This window comes from Poromitra crassiceps (assembly GCF_964638095.1).
Source record: "Poromitra crassiceps genome assembly, chromosome: 27".
Classification (NCBI taxonomy): domain Eukaryota; kingdom Metazoa; phylum Chordata; class Actinopteri; order Beryciformes; family Melamphaidae; genus Poromitra; species Poromitra crassiceps.
The window spans coordinates 15,935,369-15,963,246 of NC_139650.1; the positions used below are offsets into that span (position 1 = coordinate 15,935,369).

Here is a 27,878-nt window from a genome sequence, read left to right on the forward strand (position 1 = left end):
TATTGCAGCGGATTGGGCGTGATCGGCCCTTCCGCGGGCAACGTTGCAGACAGAGTAGGAGGGCTGATCCGTGAGCGGCTGCTTCTGGGATGCGAGTCGGGGTCTTAATCGGCCTCGGCTGGGTCTACTGGGCGAGGGTGTATGATGTTCGACAGACCCGAAACACCTTACGACCCCAGTTAATATCACTGATGACGCGTCCCAGCGCATGCGGTAGTATGTATTTTTTAACACTAATAATACATTTAAAAAAGACTCGCTATAGTTACAGTGAGGGGCAAAAAAGTCAAGTGTATCGTTTACTCACTCAAGGCAAGCCCAGTCATTCATTAAAAAATAAAAACAAGACTAGACTAGCTATAGTTACAGTGAGGGGAAAAAAGATAGATGAATCGTTTACTCACAAGCCCAGTCATTCATTAATAAAACATTAAAATATACGCTACTATAAAACAACATGTTTTACCTGCAGTGTGGGCCCATCAAACAGACAAAGAGAGAGAAAAAGACTAATCACAGTGAGGGAAGTAAGTCGGATGAATCGGTTGCTCACTTAAACACTTACCATACAACAAATGCTTTATTTTTTCATTAGAATGTCTTTAGCAGATTAACACGTTCACTGCCAATGGCGAGTTGACTCGTCAAAAAAATTCCAACGGTTCACTGCCAATGACGAGTTGAGACGTCAAAAAAAAAAAAAAAAAATTTGACGGTGCTACGTGGATCAATGCCCCCCACGTCTCCTATAAAAATATTGGAGCGACCGAACGTGTACAACCCATTCCACCGACCCACTAAGTGGCGACAGTGCTCTCCATTCTAGAGGAAGGCAAGCAAAAAGCAGTGAGGAAGCCATTCTCATGAAAATGGATTGGCGAAAACGCTTTCGCGCTTGGGAGCTGGCGGTGGGGTTTTGCAAATTTGCATAATAGATTACGGGTGGAACACACTTTGAAACACGCAGCATAAATAAGACCAGAATCGCAAAAGCTTCATCAAAGCTCTCAGAACCCCAAGAAACGAGCGAGCCCATCCATCCAGACTTGCCCAGCGGCCGCCAGGCAGACAGGCACAGCAGCAGCAAAGCAGTGAGCCTGGTGACGCGAGGTTACAGCAGCAGCAGCAACGAGCTTGTGACACGCCCGCTGCAGCCAAGAAGAACACACACGGAGGGAGGAGTTTGAAGGAGAGGGGTGTTTCCTGCTGTTATGGAGGAAATTACTGTTCAAAACTATTGTTTAGATGTCTGACGTCTTACTGATGCCAAAAATGAATGGTTAAAGTGACTGTTCTATCGAATTTCACAAAAAGCCGTTTATCTCAGAATAAATTTACAGACGCTGAAACCATGCTGTATTCAACTGCTAATGCTTACATAACTACTAACTCTACAAACTAACTCTTTTAGACAGAGAAAGCACACATTCTATTAGTTCTTTTGAGATATTGTGTGTTCACAAAATCCTAACAGAAACGAATCCTCGGCTCTTGAAAGATGAGCCAGAATCCTCAAAAAAAACCTCTGGCAGAAGCTAACTACAGTTTTGAAAAACGGCTGGCAGTGAATGTGTTAACAAAACGAAAACACCAGTTGAATCCTCCAGCACACTAAACAAAAGATGGATTCACTGAACATCCAGATTTTTTTCCTGAACATTGGAGTGAAATGTGTCTTTGTCTACAGGCGACTAAACTGGCGGCGGTGTTGAAGAATGTTCTGGAGATCATCAGGTAAGATCATCTCACCTACTCAAACTTTCCTCAGTTTCCTCCTGACAGCAAGCCAGTATCTCTGATCTCTGGCTCCTCCCCCCCCCCCTCTCTGTCTGTCTCTCCCCCTCTCTCTGTCCCTGTCTCTCTCCACCCCCCTCTCTCTCTCTTTCTGTCTCTCCCCCCTCTCTCTTTCTGTCTCTCTCCTCTCTGTCTCTCCATCTGTCTCTGTCTCTCCCCCCTCTCTCAATTCAGTTTCTCCCCCCCTCTCCTGTCTCTCCCCTCTCTCTCTGTCTGTCTCTCCCCCTCTCTCTGTCTCTCCCCCCCCCCCCCACTCCTCAATTCAATTCAATTTCTCTCTCCTCTCCCTACCCCGCCGCCTCTCTCTCTCAGGTCCAGTCATGTGTGTGGGGAGTCTGAGCTGACCTGGGTTCAGTTCTTAGAAGGAGCAGTCGACCACAACCTGCAGAAAGCCAGAGATCACCTCCAGCCACCAGGCACCTAGTGTGCGTGCGTGTGTGCGTGTGCGTGTGTGTGTGTGTGTGTGTGTGTGTGTGTGTGTGTGTGTGTGTGCGTGCGCGTGCGTGCGTGCGTGCGTGTGTGCGTGCGTGTGTGTGTGCATGTGTGTAAATAATGAGAATTAAGGTCTCAAGGGGGGGCACGGTGGCGCAGTGGTAGTGCTGTCGCCTCACAGCTAGAAGGTCCTGGGTTCGATTCCCACCGTGGACGCTGTGAGCGCCTCTAATAACAGCCCTGGCTTTTCTTTACCGTAAACCTCTAATCACGCAAAGATGGGAAATATATTCAAAATGTTTATTTAAACCAGTATGAATATTACCCTTGTAAGAATGAGGCTATCAAATAACACATCACCAACACCATTCTTTCATTTGCTCTCACTCCGACAGATGCATCGCCTGGTTCGGTTTGTATTTTGATTTTTGGTTCAATGCCTAAAATAATGTGTCGTTAAGAGTTTATGAAACTGTGAACTTTGTGTTCTGCAACATAATCTTCACAAATGGACCACCAAAAGGACCACTTTTATGATTTTTGAAGTGTTTTCTGGTGATGCATTTACATTTCAAAAATGAGATAAGATGTTTGGAAGAACAACTTGGTTGTAAACGTCCGCTTTTATTGATTTTCAATAAATTCCAACAACAACTCTGTACCTTCTTTCTCCTTCATATTTCTAGAGCTGGAAAGCATCTGTGAGCTCAAACTGCCCGTTGTGTAAGAGCCTCTGTGGTTACAGATTGGGGGGGAGGGTGCTATGCACATTTGACTTTTAGGTTAGTGTGCAGTCAAGAGTTATCCTGAACACAAATATATCAGTCATTGACTTTTAGGTTAGTGTGTAGTCAGAGTTATCCTGAACACAAATATATCAAGTCATTGACTTTTAGGTTAGTGTGTAGTCAGTTATCCTGAACACAAATATATCAAGTCATTGACTTTTAGGTTAGTGTGTAGTCAGTTATCCTGAACACAAATATATGATATATTTGTGTTCAGGATAACTGACTACACACTAACCTAAAAGTCAATGACTGATATATTATATATCAGTCATTGACTTTTAGGTTAGTGTGTAGTCAGTTATCCTGAACACAAATATATCAAGTCATTGACTTTTAGGTTAGTGTGTAGTCAGAGTTATCCTGAACACAAATATATCAAGTCATTGACTTTTAGGTTAGTGTGTAGTCAGTTATCCTGAACACAAATATATCAGTCATTGACTTTTAGGTTAGGATAGGATAGACTGTTATTGTCCCAAAGGAAATTTGTCTTGGACATACACCTTATGGCTGCTGTTTGGCAGGCAACACGTACATACAGACAATACATACAGCACATACATCAGAACTATTACAGTAACAGTTAGCAAAATTGCACACTGCCCAAAAAGTACTATCCGATGCATAAAAGATTATAAAAGATATATTTGCTAAAAACAGAATTGCACATTACCCAGATTGCACAACACTGTAGCCTTCTGTATTTAGATTAAAATAGGTAAAAACGAATAGTCTGTGATTTAAAAAATATATTTGCTAAAAAAAACCGAATTGCACATTACCCCATTTGCACAACACTGTTTGTCTTCAATATTTAGATTAAAATAGATAAAGACGAATAGAATTTAAAATAGCAGTAAAAACAGTACACAGGTTAAAAACGCCAACAGGGGCCTTCAGCTACTGTTTAGGGCTTTGATGGACAAGGGGACAAAAGAGTTCTTAAAACGGTTTAACCTGCATTTGGGGACCCTGTAGCGCCTGCCAGAGGGGAGGAGCTGGTACTCGTGGAGTCGTGGTGGAGCACATGGGTGGTAGCCTAGGTAAACCCAGCCCCCACGTGACCTGCTCTCTCAGTTCCCAGTCACTAGCCTTGTGACTGTAAGCAGGGTGAGCCTCAGAGCAGGTCACTAGGGGCTGGGTTTACCCAGGCTACATGGGTGGGACCAGAGCAGATTCTTTGAGCCTGTCGGATGATTGTTTTTTCAAAGACAGCCTGGAGTGAGGGGTGCTGTCTGACACCCAGGATTTTCATGGCCCTCTGTGTTAGCTGAGTGATTTGAGCTTTCAGCTGCACACTGAGGTTGCTGAACCAGGCTGAAATGCCGTACCGCAGGATGCTCTCTATTATGGCATGGTAGAAGAGCAGCAGCACCTTCTGGCTCACGCCAAACACCCTCAGCCTGCGAAGGAAGTGCAGCCGCTGTTGGACCTTGCTGCATACACTCCACCTGAACGCTCCAAGTTAGTGTGTAGTCAGTTATCCTGAACACAAATATATCAGTCATTTACTTTTAGGTTAGTGTGTAGTCAGTTATCCTGAACACAAATATATCAGTCATTTACTTTTAGGTTAGTGTGTAGTCAGTTATCCTGAACACAAATATATCAGTCATTGACTTTTAGGTTAATCAGTGTGTAGTCAGTTATCCTGAACACAAATATATCAGTCATTGACTTTTAGGTTAGTGTGTAGTCGGTTATCCTGAACACAAATATATCAGTCATTTACTTTTAGGTTAATCAGTGTGTAGTCAGTTATCCTGAACACAAATATATCAGTCATTTACTTTTAGGTTAGTGTGTAGTCAGTTATCCTGAACACAAATATATCAGTCATTTACTTTTAGGTTAATCAGTGTGTAGTCAGTTATCCTGAACACAAATATATCAGTCATTTACTTTTAGGTTAGTGTGTAGTCAGTTATCCTGAACACAAATATATCAGTCATTGACTTTTAGGTTAATCAGTGTGTAGTCAGTTATCCTGAACACAAATATATCAGTCATTTACTTTTAGGTTAGTGTGTAGTCAGTTATCCTGAACACAAATATATCAGTCATTTACTTTTAGGTTAGTGTGTAGTCAGTTATCCTGAACACAAATATATCAGTCATTGACTTTTAGGTTAATCAGTGTGTAGTCAGTTATCCTGAACACAAATATATCAGTCATTTACTTTTAGGTTAGTGTGTAGTCAGTTATCCTGAACACAAATATATCAGTCATTTACTTTTAGGTTAGTGTGTAGTCAGTTATCCTGAACACAAATATATCAGTCATTGACTTTTAGGTTAATCAGTGTGTAGTCAGTTATCCTGAACACAAATATATCAGTCATTGACTTTTAGGTTAGTGTGTAGTCGGTTATCCTGAACACAAATATATCAGTCATTTACTTTTAGGTTAATCAGTGTGTAGTCAGTTATCCTGAACACAAATATATCAGTCATTTACTTTTAGGTTAATCAGTGTGTAGTCAGTTATCCTGAACACAAATATATCAGTCATTTACTTTTAGGTTAGTGTGTAGTCAGTTATCCTGAACACAAATATATCAGTCATTTACTTTTAGGTTAGTGTGTAGTCAGTTATCCTGAACACAAATATATCAGTCATTTACTTTTAGGTTAGTGTGTAGTCAGTTATCCTGAACACAAATATATCAGTCATTTACTTTTAGGTTAGTGTGTAGTCAGTTATCCTGAACACAAATATATCAGTCATTTACTTTTAGGTTAGTGTGTAGTCAGTTATCCTGAACACAAATATATCAGTCATTTACTTTTAGGTTAGTGTGTAGTCAGTTATCCTGAACACAAATATATCAGTCATTGACTTTTAGGTTAATCAGTGTGTAGTCAGTTATCCTGAACACAAATATATCAAGTCATTGACTTTTAGGTTAGTGTGTAGTCAGTTATCCTGAACACAAATATATCAGTCATTTACTTTTAGGTTAGTGTGTAGTCAGTTATCCTGAACACAAATATATCAAGTCATTTACTTTTAGGTTAATCAGTGTGTAGTCAGTTATCCTGAACACAAATATATCAGTCATTGACTTTTAGGTTAATCAGTGTGTAGTCAGTTATCCTGAACACAAATATATCAGTCATTGACTTTTAGGTTAGTGTGTAGTCGGTTATCCTGAACACAAATATATCAGTCATTTACTTTTAGGTTAATCAGTGTGTAGTCAGTTATCCTGAACACAAATATATCAGTCATTTACTTTTAGGTTAATCAGTGTGTAGTCAGTTATCCTGAACACAAATATATCAGTCATTTACTTTTAGGTTAGTGTGTAGTCAGTTATCCTGAACACAAATATATCAGTCATTTACTTTTAGGTTAGTGTGTAGTCAGTTATCCTGAACACAAATATATCAGTCATTTACTTTTAGGTTAGTGTGTAGTCAGTTATCCTGAACACAAATATATCAGTCATTGACTTTTAGGTTAATCAGTGTGTAGTCAGTTATCCTGAACACAAATATATCAAGTCATTGACTTTTAGGTTAGTGTGTAGTCAGTTATCCTGAACACAAATATATCAAGTCATTGACTTTTAGGTTAATCAGTGTGTAGTCAGTTATCCTGAACACAAATATATCAGTCATTGACTTTTAGGTTAATCAGTGTGTAGTCAGTTATCCTGAACACAAATATATCAGTCATTGACTTTTAGGTTAGTATGTAGTCAGTTATCCTGAACACAAATATAGACAGTTTTAACTTGACAACAATAACAACCATCACAACCCACCTGAATATCCGGTTTACTTCCTGTATACATAGCTGAGCGCAGGCTGATATTCGGCTCATATTAAATGTTAACATTAGGCCATGTCTCCGACAGACACATCAACAAGGTAGCCTATTTCGGTCTTTATGTCTTGTAGTAGTTATTGTTGTTGTTGTTGATAGTTGCCATAACAACCACCCCTGTCGGAAAGACGTGCACACGCTGGGTAGGAAGCGTTGTTTTTTTTTCGGATGATGGCGAAGGCTATGCGAAGGCATACAGCAGTTACGCTTGCTAGCCTGCATGGAAGACGCCAGTGTGTTTATGTTTTTAATATAGTCATATCTATGGTTTATAACGCTGCCACTAATCAGAGGCAGAGAGGGCCAGGGGTGGGTTATACCTTCGCCATCATCCGAAAAAAATATCGCTTCCGGTAAGCTAGCTAGTTGGCTAATGTTAGCTGCTGGTTGGTTGACTAACTAGCGAATTTTAGCCGTTAGCTAACGTTAACTAGACAAACACAGACATGCAGAGCTCCAAAAACAGAGCAATTTGTGATTTTGTTACTGTAGTTTCTGCAGAGTAACGTCCATGTACCTTTATGGATTGCACGGGGTTGGAAAGGGAACGTCGGGGGGAGGACCATATATGGTCCATCCGGTCATGGGGAACAGGACATTACGTCATCTCAGGATAACGCGATTGGCTGGCTCAGATCTGTTCAAATCTGATCCAGCCAATCACGTTGTCCTGCGCTGTTTGGGGGGTGTATAAAAGGCGACCGCAGACCGGGAGGAGAGAAGAGGAGGGGAGAGAGCGGGAGGGGGAGAAGAGGAAGGAGGAGAGGGGGAGAGGAGAGGAGGGGAGGTGGGTGGGGGGAACCAGAGAGGAGAGGAGAGGGGAGAGGGGGAGAGGAGGAGGGGAGAGGAGGAGAGCGCCGCCAGCGGCACCACCCTGCTGGGCACAGACACCCAGGCCAGCCACCCCAACCTCCAGGCTGCCACCACCCAGGCTAAGTGCCCCTCTTGCTGGGCAGACACCCAGGGCAGCCACTCCCACCACCAGGCTGCCACCACCCGCCCTGCCCCTCACCCTGCCCGGGTCCCACACCCCTGCCCGAGACCCTCCTCCAGAACCCCGCGCACCAGGCGGACCCGGTGCATGGAGCGACGCAGTAAACAAACTCATGTTTCCAGTGGCGTGCCGTCCATTAGGCGAACTAGGCAAATGCTAGGGGCGCTTGAGCCGTTAGGGGCGCCAGAGAGGGTAAAAAAATATATATATATATATATATATATTTTTACAAATACTTTTTCATGATAATAGGCCTACTATTATTTTACAATAGTAGACAAAAAATAAGCAGAACAACGTCTTAAGTCTTTAAATAATAGTGAAATAATAATAACATCCCAACACCTGCAATCACACATTGTTCCAAAATAATAATAATAATAATAATAGATGGATTTATAGCGCCTTTCTAGACACTCAAAGCACTTCATGTATCAGAGGAGGGAGGGGCAGGGAACTTAACTCATCCACCACCGATGTGTAACAAAATGAGGTAACTGAAGCAAGACACAAAGGAACCTTTTCCAGTGGGTTTGCTGACCCAAGACGAGCCATTTGAACTGAATTTATATCACAATGTAAATTTATTATCACACCCTATTGTACAATGGTATGGAAATCCTATCTAGAATGAAACATATTTTGGGTATAGACCAAATTTAAAGGCATACTGTCTGGAAATAATGTAAGAGAACTATAAAACTATGATGGAGACCTTTACTGCTGAAGGGAGAAAAATGCAAAGGGCACCATGATGCAATTGATGTTAGTTTATTCCTCCACACAGTGCAACACAACAGTACAAATGCCAGATAGGCTGAGGCTGATAGAGGTGATGACACATCACAACAAAACCTTTGAGACTCTCCAAGACACATTGTACTCAAACAGAGTAGAGGGCATTGAACAGCTGTCTTCAAAAAGACACATAAATATTAGGAGTAAACATTACTCCTTGTTCCATAAAATGCATTGTTCAAAATTAACATATCTTTGACTTCATAACAAGAATTGAGGACATTTTGATCTTTAAACAGATCAGGCATTGCTAATCACAAAGTGATGAGAACAGGACAGGATCATGTTTTCTAATGTACAATTCAAAATGAAGAAATACTAATTTGCACTTATTAACAAATGCGATGGAGAATAAACTGACCTTGAAACAGATCTGGTTTTGCTAATCACAAAGTGATGAGAGCAGGACATATTAATGGCCAGTTACTGTAGGTCAACAATGCTCACAGAGCAAGAAGATATGTTGTCATAACAACGGCAGTGTCACTAAAATGTGACAGTATCAGGTTAAGTTTAGCCTTTAAACAAAAGGATAAGAAAAAATGTTGATCTTACAACAGATCAGTGTTGAATAATCACAGAGATTAAAAGTATGAGGTCAAGCTATTATGGAAAAATGTCCATACAATGGACAATGAAAACTTTCTATGAAATGGATCACTATAATCATAATCAAGAGGTAAACATGTCATGATAGTGTATCACTGCACCATATCACATAACATAAAATTACACAAAATTGTAACAGTTGATCTCACATCATCTCACATAAGACTTGATTCATGCAACATGCATGACAAGATGCTCTTTCTTAACATGAAAGATATTGTTGCCAAATTTCATAATTTCCTTGCGAAACTCAAACAAAAAGAGTCAAAAGGCCTTCTGTTCATAGAGAAGTTTTAGTGAATTTTGAAGGAATCACTTCTTGTAATCTTTGACCAATATGGTCATGTCAGTTTATGTGGCATGAGCTCCAGTCTGCAGCTCTCTACCACGGCCTCCAGAGGGTGGTGTTGACTGCACTCTTGTCTTGCTTATGCTGGTCTGGACTGGGCAGCTCAGAAGAGACAAGCCAGCATCTTGCATGTTGTGCTCAGAGGAAGACTGCAGGTTGTGGAAGTGGTTCAGCAGTCTTCTTCTCTGGGACTGTGTCTTCACCTCTTCCTTGGACAGGAAGTGCTCCACCTGTTGGACACACCTGGAGTAGCCCTGATTGACAGCTGCTGAGTCCACAGGTTGCTGCTGCTGCTGCAGTCGTGTCAGGAAGCAAACGGTCATCTCCAGGATGTCTGCTTTCTCCAGCTTGGAGTCAGGCTGCTGTTTGAGGAACTCTGGACCCAGGAGAGACTTGAGCTGCTCAAGACTGCGGTTGATTCGCTCTCTGCGTAACTTCTCCACCACTGGCTTTCTGAGCTGCAGAGAGAAGAAGAAAGTCATTAACAAACATATTCTGGAGAATAACATGAAGATGGATCAGTAGGAACATGGATGATGTTGAAGTGTCCATGATCTTGAGCCTTCAGTTTACCTTGTGAGTCAGCTGCTCCTGAGAATTGGTCATTGCTGAAGTGATTGTAGGAGCCATGGCTGGATCTCTGCTGTAGAGGTTTCTGTAGAGAGACTCTGATCTCTGCTGGCTTCACCCCTCCTATTTATAGTCCCAAATCTCCATATGAATGTGTGGGTCTGGGTCTGGTTGGACTTTCTCACAGTCTGTAGCCAATCAGAGAGCTTGGTGAGACAATAAGGGATGCCACACGCTCAATGCTCTTATTGCTGGGGGACAATGGTTAGACCTCAGGGGAACAGATGGAGGACTGGCTGATGATCTGGGAAAGTGGTGACCCTGCAGAGAGAGCAGGTCTATCTGCTGCCTCATGTTGGATCAATGACTTTGACTGAGCACACGCTTATCAGACCATCACACACGTGACAGACTGACAGGGTGGATCTCTTATTGCGTAACATGTATATCTTCTGTCAGTGAAAACTGCTAAAGGGAAATATATTGCAATCAAATGTCTGAGTGTGAGCCTTGATATTGATCCAAAACTAATGAACCCAGAAATATGTTATACATTATTCGTGCATAATTCAATTGGATACATGGTTAGAATTTCATTTTAAAAATACATGACATTTTAGAGATGTGCAGTGCACATTTTGGGGTTCAGCATCTCAAACTATTAGAATACAATGCTATGTCAAATATATAGTTTATATACTGTATGCTTAATTATTTTTTGATAGCACACAACTTGTCCGGATGTAGCAGTTGTGTCCTGGTAGTCGGTGTGAGTAGAGTTGGTCTTATGTTCCCACACTGATTCCTTTGTGATGGTCAATGAACGACTAAAGAACTTTGAATGGAGCTGTAGTGACGTCACTAAGTTACCATCTGGAGGGAAAGGACCCAACTGGTGATATGGACGTAACGTTTATCTTTACAAAAAGAGGAAGGGAAACAATCACAAAACACATTGGTGTGTCTTTTGTGAACCTTCTTGTATCAGTTTCAGAGATGGACATACAGTTCAAATCATACTTTGTAACACCAAAATGCTGTGCCCAAAAGCCTTCCTGGATAGAAATTCCAGCACTAAACATGAGTGATTTTTGTAGACAGCTGCTTCCTGAAGTGTGCCAACTCCCCTTGGAGAATAGTCAGGTGCTGGTGGCATACTCGAGATGCTAATCAAACTGTGACTCTGCTCTCCATAGCTTTCCCACACTCTGCCCATTGTCACAAATGTTGGCGTGTGCCTTGTTAAATGCAAATTGTATTCCACTCAAGCAGTGTGCACTCATTTTCACAGGTTCAACATCATCAAACGTTGGTTTGGAGAATATTTAAAAAAGTCAGCCTTATTCATAATTGATCCAAAATCATAAGTCTGGATAACACAATGAGTTTTCAGTAAAATACTGAAAACAACCGGCACAATGGTCATTCAAAGTTATCATAGTACTAGAGAGTAACTTTCCTGGAAGCTTTTCAATGTTCTGCACAATACAGTATCATCAGAATTTAATTCATGAGAAAATAGGTGCATTTAACCAATTCAACCAACAAATCAAAGAAAATAAATTGTTAGTGCAATTAGAACTAGAAGATCTACATTTCCTAACGAAAATGTAATTGTACTTGCTGTCCTCGCCATGCACCGCCTGCCTTGCAAGGTCCCTGCCCATGCAGCTAGGGGGACTAAGTAGTTATGGCGGGCCTATGTGAGTAGAAGCGGGAGGAGCCAAGGAATCCATGGGCGGAAGAATTTCGATTGTAGACGCTACAGTTCAAAAGTTATGGACCAAAACGTTAAGAGGGCTGTTATAGCGCCACCATCAGGTCAATAGGAGTATTTTTTTTAGATCAGACCAATGAGTAAACATGCGGCGAGCCAAGGAAACCTGTGAAAAAATAATTTTGATTGTAGAAGCTACGGTTGTAAAGTTATGGACCAAAATGTAAAGATGGCTGTTATAGCGCCACCGACAGGTCAATCGGTGTAATTTTTTAGGCCAGAGTAGAAGAATACTCTATGAACATATAGACCCAATTTGGGAACAGTGGCTCTTATGGCTTGTGAGCTACACATACTTCATGTTGCTACAGCGACCCCTATAGGCGAAATTACACAATCTTTTTAATCTCAGCTCAGAGTACATCCGTCCACACCTGCACCAAGGTTGGTTAGGATCGGATGTTGTGTTCCGGAGTTATGCAGATTTTTGTGAAATAGGCCCCACCCACAGAACCTTGGAAGTTGATTATATCGCCAAAGTTTCAAGGAGGGGAGAGGACAGCGGGCATGTCTGGGAGGAGCTCTAGCCCATTGATACCTGATGCAGCATTTGTGTGTATATCCCTCATATGTGTGTGTATCCCTTTAAGACCGCAAACTGCTTATCCCCCTCCTCTCCTCTCCTCCCCTCCTCTCCCCCCCCTCCCCTCCTCTCCTCTCCCCTCCTCCCCTCTCCTCCCCTCTCCCCTCTCCTCCCCTCCCCCCCCCCCCCTCCTCTCCTCCCCCCTGTTGTCATTGTTTGCTGAGGCAGGGTTTGAAGTGGGCGGTGCTTATCGCTCCCAAACTGACTAGTGACTTCCCTGGTTTCCCACTCCTTTCTCCATTCTTTCAATGGAGAAACGCAACAAACAGCAGGCCTCAAATCTGGGCCTCAAATCTACCATTGAATTTTTTATACCCAAATACCTGGAATCAGTAATAGTACCAAAATCATGAATCAGCAAGGTGATGTAAGTCATTATATCCCACATCACAGCAGTATAAAATTGCTAGAAAATTCACTATATAATGAGGTATAGACAAAATGTGAAGGCATACTCTACTACTGAAATAATAAAGTACTAGAAAATTGGACATTCTACTGTAAAACTGTAGTCTCTTAAAACAGACTGTCTCATCTACATCCGGCGAATGCAGCTAAACAGTCTGTACGTTACACCCCCAGAACATGCACAAGGAAGTTGGGAAAAAAACCTTCAGACTGGAAGGAAGTTCGACAAAATCCGACCAATCACGACACGAAAAAAAATTCTGATTGGACTAATGAGCGGAAGACCCGCCTTAAAAAAATTCTGATTGGACTAATGAGCGGAAGACCCGCCTTTCTGCTTCCCATTCCGGTTGGCGCATGCTTCTCCCCCACGAATTACAGACGGTATGGCGGAAGCATTTGAAAATTGCGAAAGCCAACTCGTCTGTTCTAAGAGACTAAACTGTGGAGACCTTTACTGCTGAAGGGAGAAACATACAAAGGGCAGCCATTGCAATTGATGTGAGTTTATTCCAGCACACAGTGCAACACAACAGGTACATGCCTTAAGTGAAGGCTGATAGAGCTGATGACGCATCACATCAAAACCTTGGAGACTCTCCAAGACACATTGTACTCAAACAAAGTAGAGGATATTGAACAGCTGTCTTTATAAAAGACATGTGAATATTAAGAGTAAACATTACTCCTCGTTCCATCATGCATTGTTCAAAATAAACATATCATATTGACTTGATAACAACAGGAAAGATGAAATGTTGATCTTAAAATAGATCTGGTTTTGCTAATCACAAAGTGATGAGAGCAGGTTAATTAATGGCCAGTTAGGTCAACAATGCTCACAGAGCAAGAAGATGTATGTTGTCATAACAATGTGGCCTGGCTTAGCTGCCGCCTAGACGACCGCTAGTCTTCCTGGGGTCACTAAAATGTGACATTATGTTGATCTCAACAGATCAGTCTTGAATAATCACAGATTAAATGTATGAGGTCAAGCGCCATTATGGCAAAATGTCCATTCAATGGACGATGAAAACTTTCTATGAAATTGATCACTAATAATCAAGAGGTAAAACATGTCATTATATAGTGTATCATAACATATCATATAATTACACAAAATGGTAACAGTTGGTCTCACATCATCTTACATAAGACTTGCTTCATGCAACATGCATGACAAGATGCTCTCTTTCTTAACATGAAAGATACGTTTTGCAAATCAAGAAAGTTTGAAACTCAAACATAAATAGTCAAAAGGTCTTCTGATCATACAGAAGAACAAGTGTTTGAATGTTGAACTCAGTTCTCATACTCCTTGACCAATATTATGGCCATTTCAGGTTGTGTCGGTGAGCTCCAGTCCTCCAGCTCTCTACCACGGCCTCCAGAGGGCAGTGCTGACTGCACTCTTCTCTTTGCTGATGCTGGTCTGGACTGGGCAGCTCAGAAGAGACAAGCCGGCCTCTCTCATGCTCTGCTCAGAGGAAGACTGCAGGTTGTGGAAGTGGTTCAGCAGTCTTCTTCTCTGGGACTGTGTCTTCACCTCCTCCTTGGACAGGAAGTGCTCCACCTGTTGGACACACCTGGAGTAGCCCTGATTGACAGCTGCTGAGTCCACAGGTTGCTGCTGCTGCTGCTGCAGTCGTGTCAGGAAGCAAACGGTCATCTCCAGGATGTCTGCTTTCTCCAGCTTGGAGTCAGGCTGCTGTTTGAGGAACTCTGGACCCAGGAGAGACTTGAGCTGCTCAAGGCTGTGGTTGATTCGCTCTCTGCGTAACTTCTCCACCACTGGCTTTCTGAGCTGCAGAGAGAAGAAGAAAGTCATTAACAAACATATTCTGGAGAATAACATAAAGATGGATCAGTAGGAACATGGATGATGTTGAAGTGTCCATGATCTTGAGCCTTCAGTTTACCTTGTGAGTCAGCTGCTCCTGAGAATTGGTCATTGCTGAAGTGATTGTAGGAGCCATGGCTGGATCTCTGCTGTAGAGGTTTCTGTAGAGAGACTCTGATCTCTGCTGGCTTCACCCCTCCTATTTATAGTCCCAAATCTCCATATGAATGTGTGGGTCTGGGTCTGGTTGGACTTTCTCACAGTCTGTAGCCAATCAGAGAGCTTGGTGAGACAATAAGGGATGCCACACGCTCAATGCTCTTATTGCTGGGGGACAATGGTTAGACCTCAGGGGAACAGATGGAGGACTGGCTGATGATCTGGGAAAGTGGTGACCCTGCAGAGAGAGCAGGTCTATCTGCTGCCTCATGTTGGATCAATGACTTTGACTGAGCACACGCTCATCAGACCATCACACACGTGACAGACTGACATACAGTAGACCTCTCAACATGCTGTATGATTTACTCAGACTGAAAACTAATCAATCTAGATGGTTTGCTACAGGTAATGTCTGAGTGTGAGCCAAGAAACCAAGTAATATTCTGACATTATTCATCATTCAATTAGATGCATGGTTACTGACAGGCTTTTTTTTTATATATAAATGTATAAAAAACTAGGTGAAAATACGTTTGACTTGTGACATGTTTTTCCCCAGTTTTGAGTAAAAATACAGTGAGATGAGATGAGATGAGATTTTTGCATTTTGGAGTTCAACTCACGGTACCAGAAAAACAATATCTGCAGGAGGAGATTCTTCTAGTAGATTTTGCCTGTGGTCAATGCACGACAAAAGCTCTTTGAAGAAGTAATATTCAAAGAAACATACAAGAAATATGAGGAAATTATCCACTATCAAAACTAAAAATAACAATGTCAAGTATTTTTAAGCGGTGCAACCGCTTCTGTAAGTGATTTTGTGTGTAGGAGCACGAGATGTAGTCACCTGGAAGCCGGGGGTAGGGTTAGAAATGTGATGACATCAGGCATTTGTGACATCATCAGTGATGTCACTTGAGCAATTGTCTTCTCCTGTTAGTTAAAATTGGTTAAGTGGTGTCTGTCTGTCTGTCTGCACTGCTTACTTCAGCACCTGGGAAGTGATGTCACTCGTGTGTGTGTGTGTGTGTGTGTGTGTGTGTGTGTGTGTGTGTGTGTGTGTGTGTGTGTGTGTGTGTGTGTGTGTGTGTGTGTGTGTGTGTGTGTGTGTGGGGGAATGCATTTGCATTTGCCCAACTGTGATCTTATCTTAGTCACAATTTGTGACAGAAGTTTTGTCGCGTGTGCGTGTGTGTGTGGGTGTGGGTGTGGGTGTGGAACAGTGTTGGGCAAGTTACTTTCAAAATATAATATACTACACTTTCATTTGAAAGTAATATGTTACTTTACAATATTATTGTCTGTGTAGAGTAACGTGTTATTATTACACTACTTTTGCATTACTTTAACCAAAATAACAGCAGTAGCAGAATGACATCGCTGCCCCAGAACCATCCCCGAAAAATAATTTATACCGTCTTGAAGTCATTGTAATTGGTCCAAGATTGTACATGTACCCTTTTCCTTTGTTATTGTCATGTATAGTGGTTATTTGCATAAGAACACACAATTTGATTAGGAAATGATTGTATTTTTATTTAAATATGTGCTTTCATGGGGGGAAATGTAACTCAATTTGTAACTTGTGTTACTTGACAAAGTAACTGGTATAATATTACTGAAATCCTATTTGTAATAAGTTCTATTTCTGAGTTACTGCTAAAAGTAATATATTACATGTAATATGTTACTTTTGTAATGAGTTACCTCCAACACTGGTGTTGAATGCATTTGCAATTGCCCAACTGTGATGTCACCCGAGATTTGGGTCTGGATCGAGGCGACAAACAAGACGGTGTGTGTGAAGTGATGTCATTCAACTGGAAATGACGTCACACAATTGCTCGACTGTGATGTCATCAGGCAGTTGTGATGTCATCAGTGATGTCACTCGAGCAATTGTCTTCTTCTCTTAGTTAAAATTGGTTAAGTGGTGTCTGGCTGTCTGCACCGCTTACTTCAGCACCTGGGTGTGATTTTAGAAACTTCATGAGGATCAGTGTCATGAAGAACAAAGAGTAGACATTATTTTGTGAACCACCAACAATCTACACTCCTAGAATATTTGAATTAAAACTGGGGGAGGCCTCATTTATTTATTTGTTTGTTTGTTTATCTATCTATTTATGGGGGACAGCTCTTTCTTGAAGTGTGCCAGCTCCCCTTGGAGAATAGTCAGGTGCTGGTGGGGCTGAGGATGCTAAGCTGTGACTCTGCTCTCCAGAGCGTTCCCACACTCTGCCCATTGACCCAGCTTCCACTCAACAATGGGCGTGTGCCTTGTTAAATGCTAATGCCTCCCCACACAAGCAGCTCCCAACCTTCTTCCTCCCACACTGAAGAACATTGGAAAGTTGTTTAGAAACAAACACAGATTAGTGTCCGTAAATAAAGGGACGCAACCAATTAACTACATTTGCAGTGCAGACAGACTAATTAGTGGCCGGGCCAGCGAAGCGGCAGGGCCACTTATTGTATTTGCCTGTATTGTTCTTCTCCCGGGAAGTTCGACTTCCCATGCATGAAAACTAACCAAACTTTGCACAAAGGTCCAGTCCCATGCCAAACGTCTTTGACGCAAATTTGGGGCCAATAGTCCTAACGGTGGCACTACAGCGACCGTCTAAAGTTTCAAACTTTGAAAATTCATAAAAAATCAGGCATACAGTACGTGCTACAGCTTTGCAACTTTCACCGAAATGTGGGCCCAAATGAGGAGACACCTTTGTACAATGCAACCTATGGCCAATTATGAAGTCTAACGACCGCAAAACTGCAAAAACTGTAAAACGAATTAAACCCTACTCATCCCCAAAGAAAGACTTAACATTTTCATAAATTATGCCTTGGATTCACTTTGCATAAATAATTACAGCGTTAATTTTTTTTGTTAAAATGAGGTATGTACAAATGTAGTGCCTGAAAATTGGATGGTTGCTTTGAAATGGATCAATACTTCTATGTAGACACCCCCCTTCTCTTCAGGGTGGAGGTCTGGAGCTATTTTTCCCATGGGGGCTCTGTGAGTGAGTTTCCCCTGGTTTCCCACACTTTGTCCATTCACTGCTTTCAATGGAGAAACAATACAAGTGTGGCCTATTACAGATCACAGCCCCCGAGTGTGACCTCGTTGTTCATGAGGGGTCACATTTTTGGGGGCTCAACCTTAAAGGATAAGTTCACCCAAAAGTGAAAATTCTGTCGTTATTTGGAAAAGAAGGTTGCGCTTCAACAATGGGCTTCTCAGCAGAGTGCTAAACCCAAAAGCCAAAATCCAAAACATGATAAAAAAAAAAGAAAAGGGTCCATCTCAAATTTCAAAGTCAAGGAGCACAAAATACTCAATTTCACTCATTTCTTTGGCTCAAATCACAACAGAAAAAGGCTTACAGTATGTGTTTCGGGCACAGCGCCTTCTTCAGAGTTCTGAAGAATCATGACAATAGTGAAGTCAATTTTCTCTGTAGTTGTGCTGGCAACTGTGTGTTATATGGACAAACTTCAGCTGTGTTTCAACTGACATGAGAGTGAGTAGTTAGTGCTTTTTTGTGTGTTTTGCAAGTTAAAATTATATATTAACAGAAAAAAATCATTGTTACTAAACGGTATACAGTATAATTAAATAATCATTCTCAGTTTAACCATGCAGTTCCTGGTCTTGTGGTATGATATCATATTGCCTTAGTTCTTTTGTGTTGTTTTATTAGCTCTTCATGCCGATCAAGAAGTCCCCAAATCCATCTGCGTTGATCCAGTGAGGGGCCGTCTGCTCTGTGCAGATGTAGCTCAGCTTATTTCCCAGAGTGCTGTGCTGATCACTGCAGAGTGATGTGCTGATCACTGCAGAGTGATGTGCTGATCACTGCAGAGTGCTGTGCTGATCACTGCAGAGTGATGTACAGAGCAGAGTGCTGTGCTGATCACTGCAGAATGATGTGCTGATCACTGCAGAGTGATGTGCTGATCACTGCAGAGTGATGTGCTGATCACTGCAGAGTGATGTGCTGATCACTGCAGAGTGATGTGCTGATCACTGCAGAGTGCTGTACAGAGCAGAGTGCTGTGCTGATCACTGCAGAGTGATGTGCTGATCACTGCAGAGTGCTGTGCTGATCACTGCAGAGTGATGTGCTGATCACTGCAGAGTGCTGTACAGAGCAGAGTGCTGTGCTGATCACTGCAGAGTGATGTGCTGATCACTGCAGAGTGCTGTGCAGAGCAGAGTGCTGTACAGAGCAGAGTGATGTGCTGATCACTGCAGAGTGCTGTACAGAGCAGAGTGATGTGCTGTTCACTGCAGAGTGATGTGCTGATCACTGCAGAGTGCTGTACAGAGCAGAGTGATGTGCTGTTCACTGCAGAGTGATGTGCTGATCACTGCAGAGTGCTGTACAGAGCAGAGTACTGTGCTGATCACTGCAGAGTGCTGTACAGAGCAGAGTGCTGTGCTGATCACTGCAGAGTGATGTACAGAGCAGAGTACTGTACAGAGCAGAGTACTGTGCTGATCACTGCAGAGTGCTGTGCAGAGCAGAGTGATGTGCTGATCACTGCAGAGTGCTGTGCTGATCACTGCAGAGTGCTGTACAGAGCAGAGTGATGTGCTGATCACTGCAGAGTGCTGTGCAGAGCAGAGTGATGTGCTGATCACTGCAGAGTGATGTACAGAGCAGAGTGATGTGCTGATCACTGCAGAGTGATGTACAGAGCAGAGTGATGTGCTGATCACTGCAGAGTGATGTACAGAGCAGAGTACTGTACAGAGCAGAGTACTGTGCAGATCACTGCAGAGTGATGTGCTGATCACTGCAGAGTGCTGTGCAGAGCAGAGTGCTGTGCTGATCACTGCAGAGTGCTGTGCAGAGCAGAGTGATGTGCTGATCACTGCAGAGTGCTGTGCAGAGCAGAGTGATGTGCTGATCACTGCAGAGTGATGTGCTGATCACTGCAGAGTGCTGTACAGAGCAGAGTGCTGTGCTGATCACTGCAGCACAGAAGCTGATGCTGCACAATTTGTGACACCGTTAACGGTGCAGTGCCTCACCAAAGACAGAGAATGTCGCCATCCGGAGGGAAAGAACACCATTGGTTACTTTTCCCTCCTTTCTTTGGACCTGCATGTCACCAACTTATTGCTTATGTGCAGTGGTGTAGTGGTCCCTGGAGAAGTGGGTAGACTGTTATTTATGCCCCAACCCCCCTGCCACTTTCTTTTGATATATACCGGTATTTGATATATATATATATATAGCTTAAAGCCCCAATCAGTAACTTTTTCACCTTAATATAACAGCTTTTTAGTCATTGAAGATGGTAGCCTACAGTGACTTGTAACAGGGAGAATGTCACCTCTATTGGTCACACACCGCCCTCCAAAGGCCTCTCCTGGGACTAAGCACTTTTGTGCCAGCATCCCGGAGGCAAGATGCGCGCATGCGCTGTTACAGCGGAAGCGCTGTCTTCATGAAAACAAGGAAGTAACTCGGTGTGGATTTGCTACGAAAATTACGTTTCACGTAACTATGGATTATTATTTCATCACGTGGTGACTACCCGATGTCACAACATGTACATAGAGCTTTCTGCCGCTGTGTTTTGTTGACTTTGAACGGCGATATCGATATCGATACTATTGCACGCAGAGGGCGCAGTTTCCCCAATAGCAAAACTTGGAAAAGTTGCTGAATGGGGCTTTAATTATGTGGAAAACTAACAATAGATCCACAAGATCCTCCTTGAGAGGGACTGTATTGTCCAAGGCTTTCAGGTCCAGCTCCTTCAGCCAGTCATGTTTCTGAGCTTCCCATTATGTGGAACTCCTGCACCAGTTACCACCTTCATAAAAAGTCTCAAGGCTTGGCTTTTTAAAAGTCACACTTGTGAGCATTTTTTAGCTTATTGTTAATGTCATTATTATTCATTGTATTACTCACTAACCCTGCTGCTAACTTGCCCCACTATGTCCCTTGCCCGTTGCCAGGCGGCCAGCTCTGCATGGCTTAGGTATGTATAGTTTATCTACTCTTAGAACACGGCTCTCTTGAATACTCGATTCTGATTGGTCAATCAACAAGATTCACTGGTCATTATTTCTCGACAACCGACCGCTGCTCTGCTGCTGGTTATACTGATTAATCCAGCTGTGTCAACACTCACGACAATGATTAGGCACACCTGGATTAATCAGTTGATAAGAGCCTTTTGTCAGCAGACAGAGACGCAGAACTAATTAGGCCAACCAGTTGCAGCTGTGGTGTCTTGTGTGCCAATTACGAATGAAACCGCTTTGTCGTTGAAAACGCTATTAAAGAATCTATTTGAATAATTATTTTTGTCAGATTATTGAATGATTTAGTTGTAGGCCGTGTTCTAAGCGGGTTAATGTATAGTGAGCCGGTGATTACTGGGGAAATAATGACCTTCAGGTGAATCATTAAGCCCTCCGCTGCGTGTCGGGCTCAATCATTCACCTGTCGGTCATTATTTCCCCAGTAATCACCGGCTCACTATACATTATCCCTTACGTATTTTACTAGGAGGAGGTGGGGGCCCTGGAACAACCACCTCTCTCTGAACGTCTCCAAGACCAAGGAGATCATTGTAGACTACAGGAGGGGGGGGGCACACCCCCCCAATCACCATCAACGGCACAGTGGTGGAAAGGGTGGACAGCTTCAAGTACCTGGGAGTCAACATCCACCAGGACCTGACTTGGGCTGGCCACACCGCCACTGTTGTCAAAAAGGCCCAACAGCGAATACACAGACTCAGGCGCCTGAAGAAATTTGGGCTAAGGCCAGAAATCCTTACGGACTTCTACAGAGGCACCATTGAAAGGCTGCTTCACCACCTGGTACGGGAACTGTACCACCATGGACCGCAGGGCGCTACGGAGAGTGAGACGCGCGGCCCAGCACGTAACAGGACGTGAGTTGCCAGAACTGCATGAACTGTATAAACAGCGGTGCCTCAGGAGGTCCCTGAAGATCATCAAAGACACAAACCATCCCCACAACAGCCTGTTCTCCCTGTTACCCTCAGGGAGAAGATACAGGGTTCCAAAAGCACGCACAAATCGCTTGAGGAACAGTTTCTTCCCGCAGGCCACGAGACTCCTTAACATACACAAATAGTGTAGTAGCCATACTGTACCGTACTGTAGCTGCTACCATTACGTATGTCTAATGTTTAATTGTATGTTTAATAAGGAATATGCTATTTGCACCTGTATGTCAAATACGCCGAATTTAAAATGTTTAAGTACGGCTAAAGTATGCACACGACATGTGCACCTATGTGCAGTGAATATGCCACTGTCTCTGACTTGTCTTATCACTATACTGCCTTATTGCTTGTCGTGTCTCTTGTTGTTTTTGCACTCATATGCCCTGTTATATTTGTACTATGTTGTAAACGGAGTCCACAGCACAAGAATTTCACACGTGATACTTGTACCATGGAGTGACAATAAAAATCTTGAATCTACTAAGAATCTGGTAACGTATTCTTTCTTTCTTTTTTAAGGTCAACCTAGCGCCTTTTGTATTTTATCGGTTTACTGCTGCTCTGAATATCTGCATGCATGCATGTTTATGGTAATTATTGCTTGCCTGTGTGTTGTTTACATGTATGTTGATTACATGGCTATATGTATATGTGTGGTTTGGGTGTTTGCTGTGGCATGTTTTTATGTATTGATCTGTTGTCTCTCTTGCTGCTGTGCATGGCTTTTTATAGTCATGATGTTTAACTGTTTCCTGTTGCTCTGCATGGCCTGCAGTGGAAGCTTGTTCTGTTGCTGTTGGTGTTATGGCATCTTACTTACAAACCCTTAGTAAAGTGTGTAATGTTTCCAATGGAAAAGGTTGAATATCAATTAACTTTATAACAATTCAATTCAATTGCATAAACAGTTTTGTAATTTACATCAGAAGCAAGTGAAATGATGTCAATTAATTGTGTTTTAAGAACAATGTACTAATAAGAATGAGAAGTGTCCATGTGTGAGCAGAATTTTGTTCAGCCATAGCTATGCCATTTTACGTGCGATCAGGCTGAAACCTTCAGGAAAAGAACACCCGTGCAGGTGACCTGACTGACCGGATTTTTTTTATTACCCTAATTACCTAATGATGTGATGCATCTCTGTGCGAATAATGGGCATGGAGATAATAAACCATCCTTCTATGGGGGACAAAGCAGAAAGACCACCGGAAGAACCACCGGAAACACAACTGGTGGGCGGGTCTTAGGGCGGATGATCATCCTGTACAGTAGTAATGGGTATGCGAGGTTAGCTCCGGAGTGGAGTGGGAGGAGCCCTGTACAGGTGAGTTGAGTTGAGTTTGAGTTTGAGTTTAATCATTCTGACTTGCAATACATGATTGAATTATGCAGAATGTACATTTGAAAAAGAGCAATAAAAAATACACATACATTATGCATTATTAAAACCAACCCCAATATAAAAAACACAATCAACGCTATCCAAAACTACAGGCCATTAAAAAGCCTGCCGCCACAAGAGATGGTGGAGTTTCTCAGTCTATTTGTTCGTTTTTTTGGCAAAGACAACTGATTGCCTTTGCGCAGAACGCGACCAGTCCTTTATTTCTTACTAGGAGGGAGCATGTGGTGGAGTGGGCGGTTAGGCTGCTGAATCAGCTTCACAGGTGAGCGGAGTTATAATCAGCCAATTGAAGAGGCCTCTGGGGAGAGAGAGGAGAATGCCAACTCTGTGAGCGAGGCCTGACGAAATGGCCAGTCACAGAGGGACGGGTAGCCTACTTGTTGAGATTCAACAAATATTCTGTTCTTGTTCCACATACCTGTACCTAGTGTAATATGCAGGTACTGTATGTTCATGAATTGTCACATAGGCCTACCTAGTGTCCTCTAGTAAGAGAGTGGCGTCAGCGGAGGACCAAAATGCAAGAATCATTAGCCAATGAACAGCCAGGAATGGGTCTCGCGCTACTTTTGCATGCTAACATAAAGCAGATAATGTACAATTTGATTCATTTCAAGGGATGAAAAACCCTTTCAAAGTACAACACTGTCTATTTTGATGCAACTCGACAGTGCTGCTTTTTTTACTGAAGAGTTCCACTTTCTACTTCCTGGAAAAAAACTGGTCCATTGGAGTGAATGGAGATGTCAGAACTCTTCTGGGCCTACCTATTGAACCTCTGTTAAACAGTTGAATTGTTGAATGTCAACTAATAAGCTGTTGAAGTGTCAGATTGATACTCTGTAGACTCTGTAGGCAGACTATCCAATTAAGAAAGTGAAAATCAGTGTGTTTTTCAGTGTGCTGGAGTTGAAACCCAACATGCATACAATGACAAAAGTGAATGAGAGAAAACAATAATATTTGTGGAAATTGTTTGTTTTATCATGAACATAAACACTTAGCACATTGGTAAACATAATACCATAATAAAGCACTTCTGTAAAACAAAATTAAACAATATGCTTAGATAAACAAAACCATAATTTCCCTTTAATTAAGGGGTATCCACAGTTCAAGTAATCCATTGATGCTTGCCCAAAAATATAGGCTGAATCAATGACAAATTAATATTTCAATAACTATAAAAGTGCCCAAATTCTTGTGGGAGTGGCCAGCACTCTGCCAAGGCCTTGTCCTGCTCAGGGCAGGAAGATCACACATATTCGATGTCAGATAAGTTGTCAATCAAAGAAATATGCAGCAAAATGACTTTCAAATACTTTCCTATAATTGTGTAAACTTTCTAGCAGTTGGTGTTGCAAATCTGGAAAACCTCATCGATCTGATGCCTTTGTAGGCTACAATAAATAATTAAAAGTCAATCTAAAAACATAAATTGGACCAGGTTTGGCATGTCAAACAATATACAAAAGGCCTGACATCCACGTTATGTTTTCTTAAACAAATGCTACAGCAGTACAACTGCTTGTCACAATGCATATAATGCATTTTTAGATTTGTTAGATTTTCAACTAATAGAAAAATAGACTGCAAATCATATCATGTTATAGAAAAAAATCTGATGCAGTCTCCCTTGAATCAATGGGACAACTCAACAAACGTCTTTGGAGGCAGTTCCTCAGCCTTCTGAGTCCATCCATCTTCTCCTGATCATAGTTAAAGACACAGTGGGGCCAGATCTTCCTCTGAGGCGGAAAAAAGACGCAGAATGTCTCTGGAATATTTGGAGTAGCCGTTGTGTGACAGCAGAGCCTTTCTCAGGGTGAAGAAGGATCGCGTTTTCTCCACCATGTCCCAAGCAGGGATCCCATTCTGCAGGTGCTGTCCAATCAGAGCCTTCAGCCTCTCCGCTCCACTGCTGCATCTCCTCTCCAACATGTGGAGTTTGCACCTGAGAGGAACAAAAGCTACATTAATATATTGTGTCATAGAAATAACCTTCAACTGTTTTGTTTGTTTGTTTGTTTATATGCTTGTTGAAGGCTGGGAGAATTTAACGAAATAAAAACTATGTTCCAACATGATGGAGTTACATAGAACGACCAAAAACATCCCTTCTTGCTGAATGATCTGAATAGAGAGATGACAGTTTGGTTTGGTCCATAAGTATTCAGTGAAAGTGAGCCTGGCTTACCTAAAGAGCTGCTCCTTCACGCTGTCCTGAATAGCAAGGTCCAAGTAGGAAGACATTTTCAGATTTGTTTCTTGAGTTTGAAGTTTTTCTGCAAGTTTGTTCTCAAGAGGCCTGGTGATGGAGTCGCTCTTGCTGCTGGATTTGTGTGCGTTCAGAAGATCCTCTCCTTTGACATCTGCATCTCCACTCCACATTTATGCTCCTCATCCTGTGCTGTCTCTGCTGTTTGGCCAATCAGGAGGCTCAGAGCTGTCTCTGCTGTTTGGCCAATCAGGAGGCTCGGAGCTCGGGACAATAGACTGAATTTAATGGCCGCCACACAGAACAGGTGGAATGCTGTTCTGTATGGCATATGTCAAACAGATTGCCCAAAATATTCCTTGGGAAAGTTGCAGTGCCTATGTGGACGTGCCAAAGTCTGGTTTCTCACAGACATACTCAAACTCAAATCTTATCAAGAAGTGACAATGATACAAAACAACACATTAGTAAATCAGCAATAAATCATTTCAGTGTTTCTACTGTGGTCATTTCTTTGAAGGTCATAAGCCTACTGTCTTCTGCTAGAAACAGTCCAGGCATACTGTAATGACGGGGATATGAATAACTCCAATGGGCTGATAGTTATTATTATTAAAGCCTCTATTAAAGTAAACATCGTTGAAATTGATTAATATCTTAAATGCCGTGTAAGTTAGCGTATATGTTGTTTATTTTCTTCCACTTCGGCAAGCTGTGAGTTATTAGCGATCCAGATGGACCAGTAAACTGTAAACTGTCACGAAAACCCTCCTACATGGGAACCGGCCAGAGGCTTTGTGAGAGCAGACACACTTCTATTGTGCAGGCTGCATGCGGGAGTGTGGGAAGCCATGTGCCAGTGTGGCTCCCAGGCAGAGAGAGGGAGGAGGGAGAGGGAGGAGGGAGAAGGGCGTGTGACTGGGGCACGTTCGGCCTTGTGCAGGGAGCAGTGGAGCTGAGAGGAGGGGAAACATGACCACTGTGACCAGACCACAGAGACACACACAGATGGAGGGAGATTAGGGTAAACATGTAAACTCAGCTCAGGCAGCTTTTTGTTTGTGTTATGATGTTTACCTACTTGTTATATATATATATATACATATAGTAAATCTATGACTTAGTTTAGATCAGTGATTCTCAACGTGGGGTCTGGGGACCACCAGGGTTCCTTGAAGTCGTTCCAGGGAGTCCCCAGCAAATTGATGAATCGTGAAAATCATCATTTGTTTTGATCATAGTTTTACTCGATGTAAGAGAGATGTAATGTAACACTATGGTTTTACTGATGTCTGTCAACCTACTGTGCAGATAATCATGTAATTTGGAATAAAATAATATCTAACACTAAAAATCTGATTTGGTCGACAGGCAAAATCTCATCAAATGGGGGTCCATGGCCCTAATGACTAAATTCAGGATCCATGAATCTTGATATGAAAATTTGTTGAGAATCACTGGGTTAGATTATGTTAGGTTGTATCTAATTCGCTGTTAAAAAAATCATGCTTGATATTATTCATTGAAATCATTGTCATGATGATGTATTTATGCCAAATAATATATATATAATATATCATTAGGTGCAGCAACGAATTTGACAAATGCCACCTCACACATATAAGACAGACAGGCACATACAGTAAGAAGAGAACCACACTTCATACATTCAGATCTATTTACACTAATGATTAGTGTGTTGTTGCTACACCTTGAGACACACTTGTATAGTAATCTAATATCTTAATTGGGTTTATGAATTAATAGTAGCATGGTATTTTTTCATTTAAGCATGAAAAATAGGTTAATTCTATATATGACATACTGTACATATGGAAGGAAAATATATTTGAGTATGAATGATAATTTTTTCCACAAACAGAAATGAACGTATTATATGGCTTACAAAATGGTGAGTTGTGAGAATGACGACTTTCTTTGCCACCACTAGGATGAGTATGCTATTATAAGCCACAGAGTTCTGTGCGTATGAGAACTTCTATTGCACTCTGTTCATAACCTTTCATATAATCTTATAATCATTGATCCCAACAGATCACCTTACAGGGTCACCACTTTCCCAGATTCACACAGAGATCTGTGAGCCTCTCTCCATCAGTCGTCCACCTGTTCCCCATTGTCCCCAGAGCATTCAGCGTGTGGCAGCACCACATGCCTCATTGTCTCACCAAGCTCTCTGATTGGCTACAGACTGTGAGAAAGTCCAACCAGACCCAGACCCACACATTCATATGGAGATTTGGGACTATAAATAGGAGGGGTGAAGCCAGCAGAGATCAGAGTCTCTCTA

The 27,878-nt window shown here is 42.2% G+C and overlaps 2 protein-coding genes and 1 pseudogene across 3 annotated transcripts in view; 1 reads left to right on the top strand and 2 right to left on the bottom strand.

The window, feature by feature from the left end:
* Positions 1–2,887, top strand: part of ccndbp1 (cyclin D-type binding-protein 1) — a 35,785-nt gene extending 32,898 nt beyond the window's left edge. The window contains exons 10-11 of the mRNA XM_083662024.1: positions 1,688–1,734; positions 2,107–2,887. Coding sequence (XP_083518150.1) covers positions 1,688–1,734; positions 2,107–2,218 — 159 coding nt within the window. The 3' untranslated portion in view covers positions 2,219–2,887. The remainder of the gene's footprint in view (positions 1–1,687; positions 1,735–2,106) is intronic.
* A 6,745-nt stretch (positions 2,888–9,632) lies between these two features.
* LOC310799018 (transcription factor HES-5-like) lies at positions 9,633–10,278 on the bottom strand (annotated as a pseudogene). The gene is made up of 2 exons: positions 10,173–10,278; positions 9,633–10,057 (listed from the first exon to the last, which is right to left on the bottom strand). The product of its transcript is annotated as a transcription factor HES-5-like (transcript).
* A 4,034-nt stretch (positions 10,279–14,312) lies between these two features.
* Positions 14,313–14,962, bottom strand: LOC310799157 (transcription factor HES-5-like; the record flags this gene model as incomplete). Its single annotated transcript, XM_083661722.1, has 2 exons — positions 14,857–14,962; positions 14,313–14,741 (listed from the first exon to the last, which is right to left on the bottom strand). Exons 1-2 carry the CDS (start codon positions 14,911–14,913, stop codon positions 14,313–14,315), a joined length of 486 nt encoding a protein of 161 aa, XP_083517848.1. The 5' UTR covers positions 14,914–14,962.
* Positions 14,963–27,878: the final 12,916 nt, after the last annotated feature.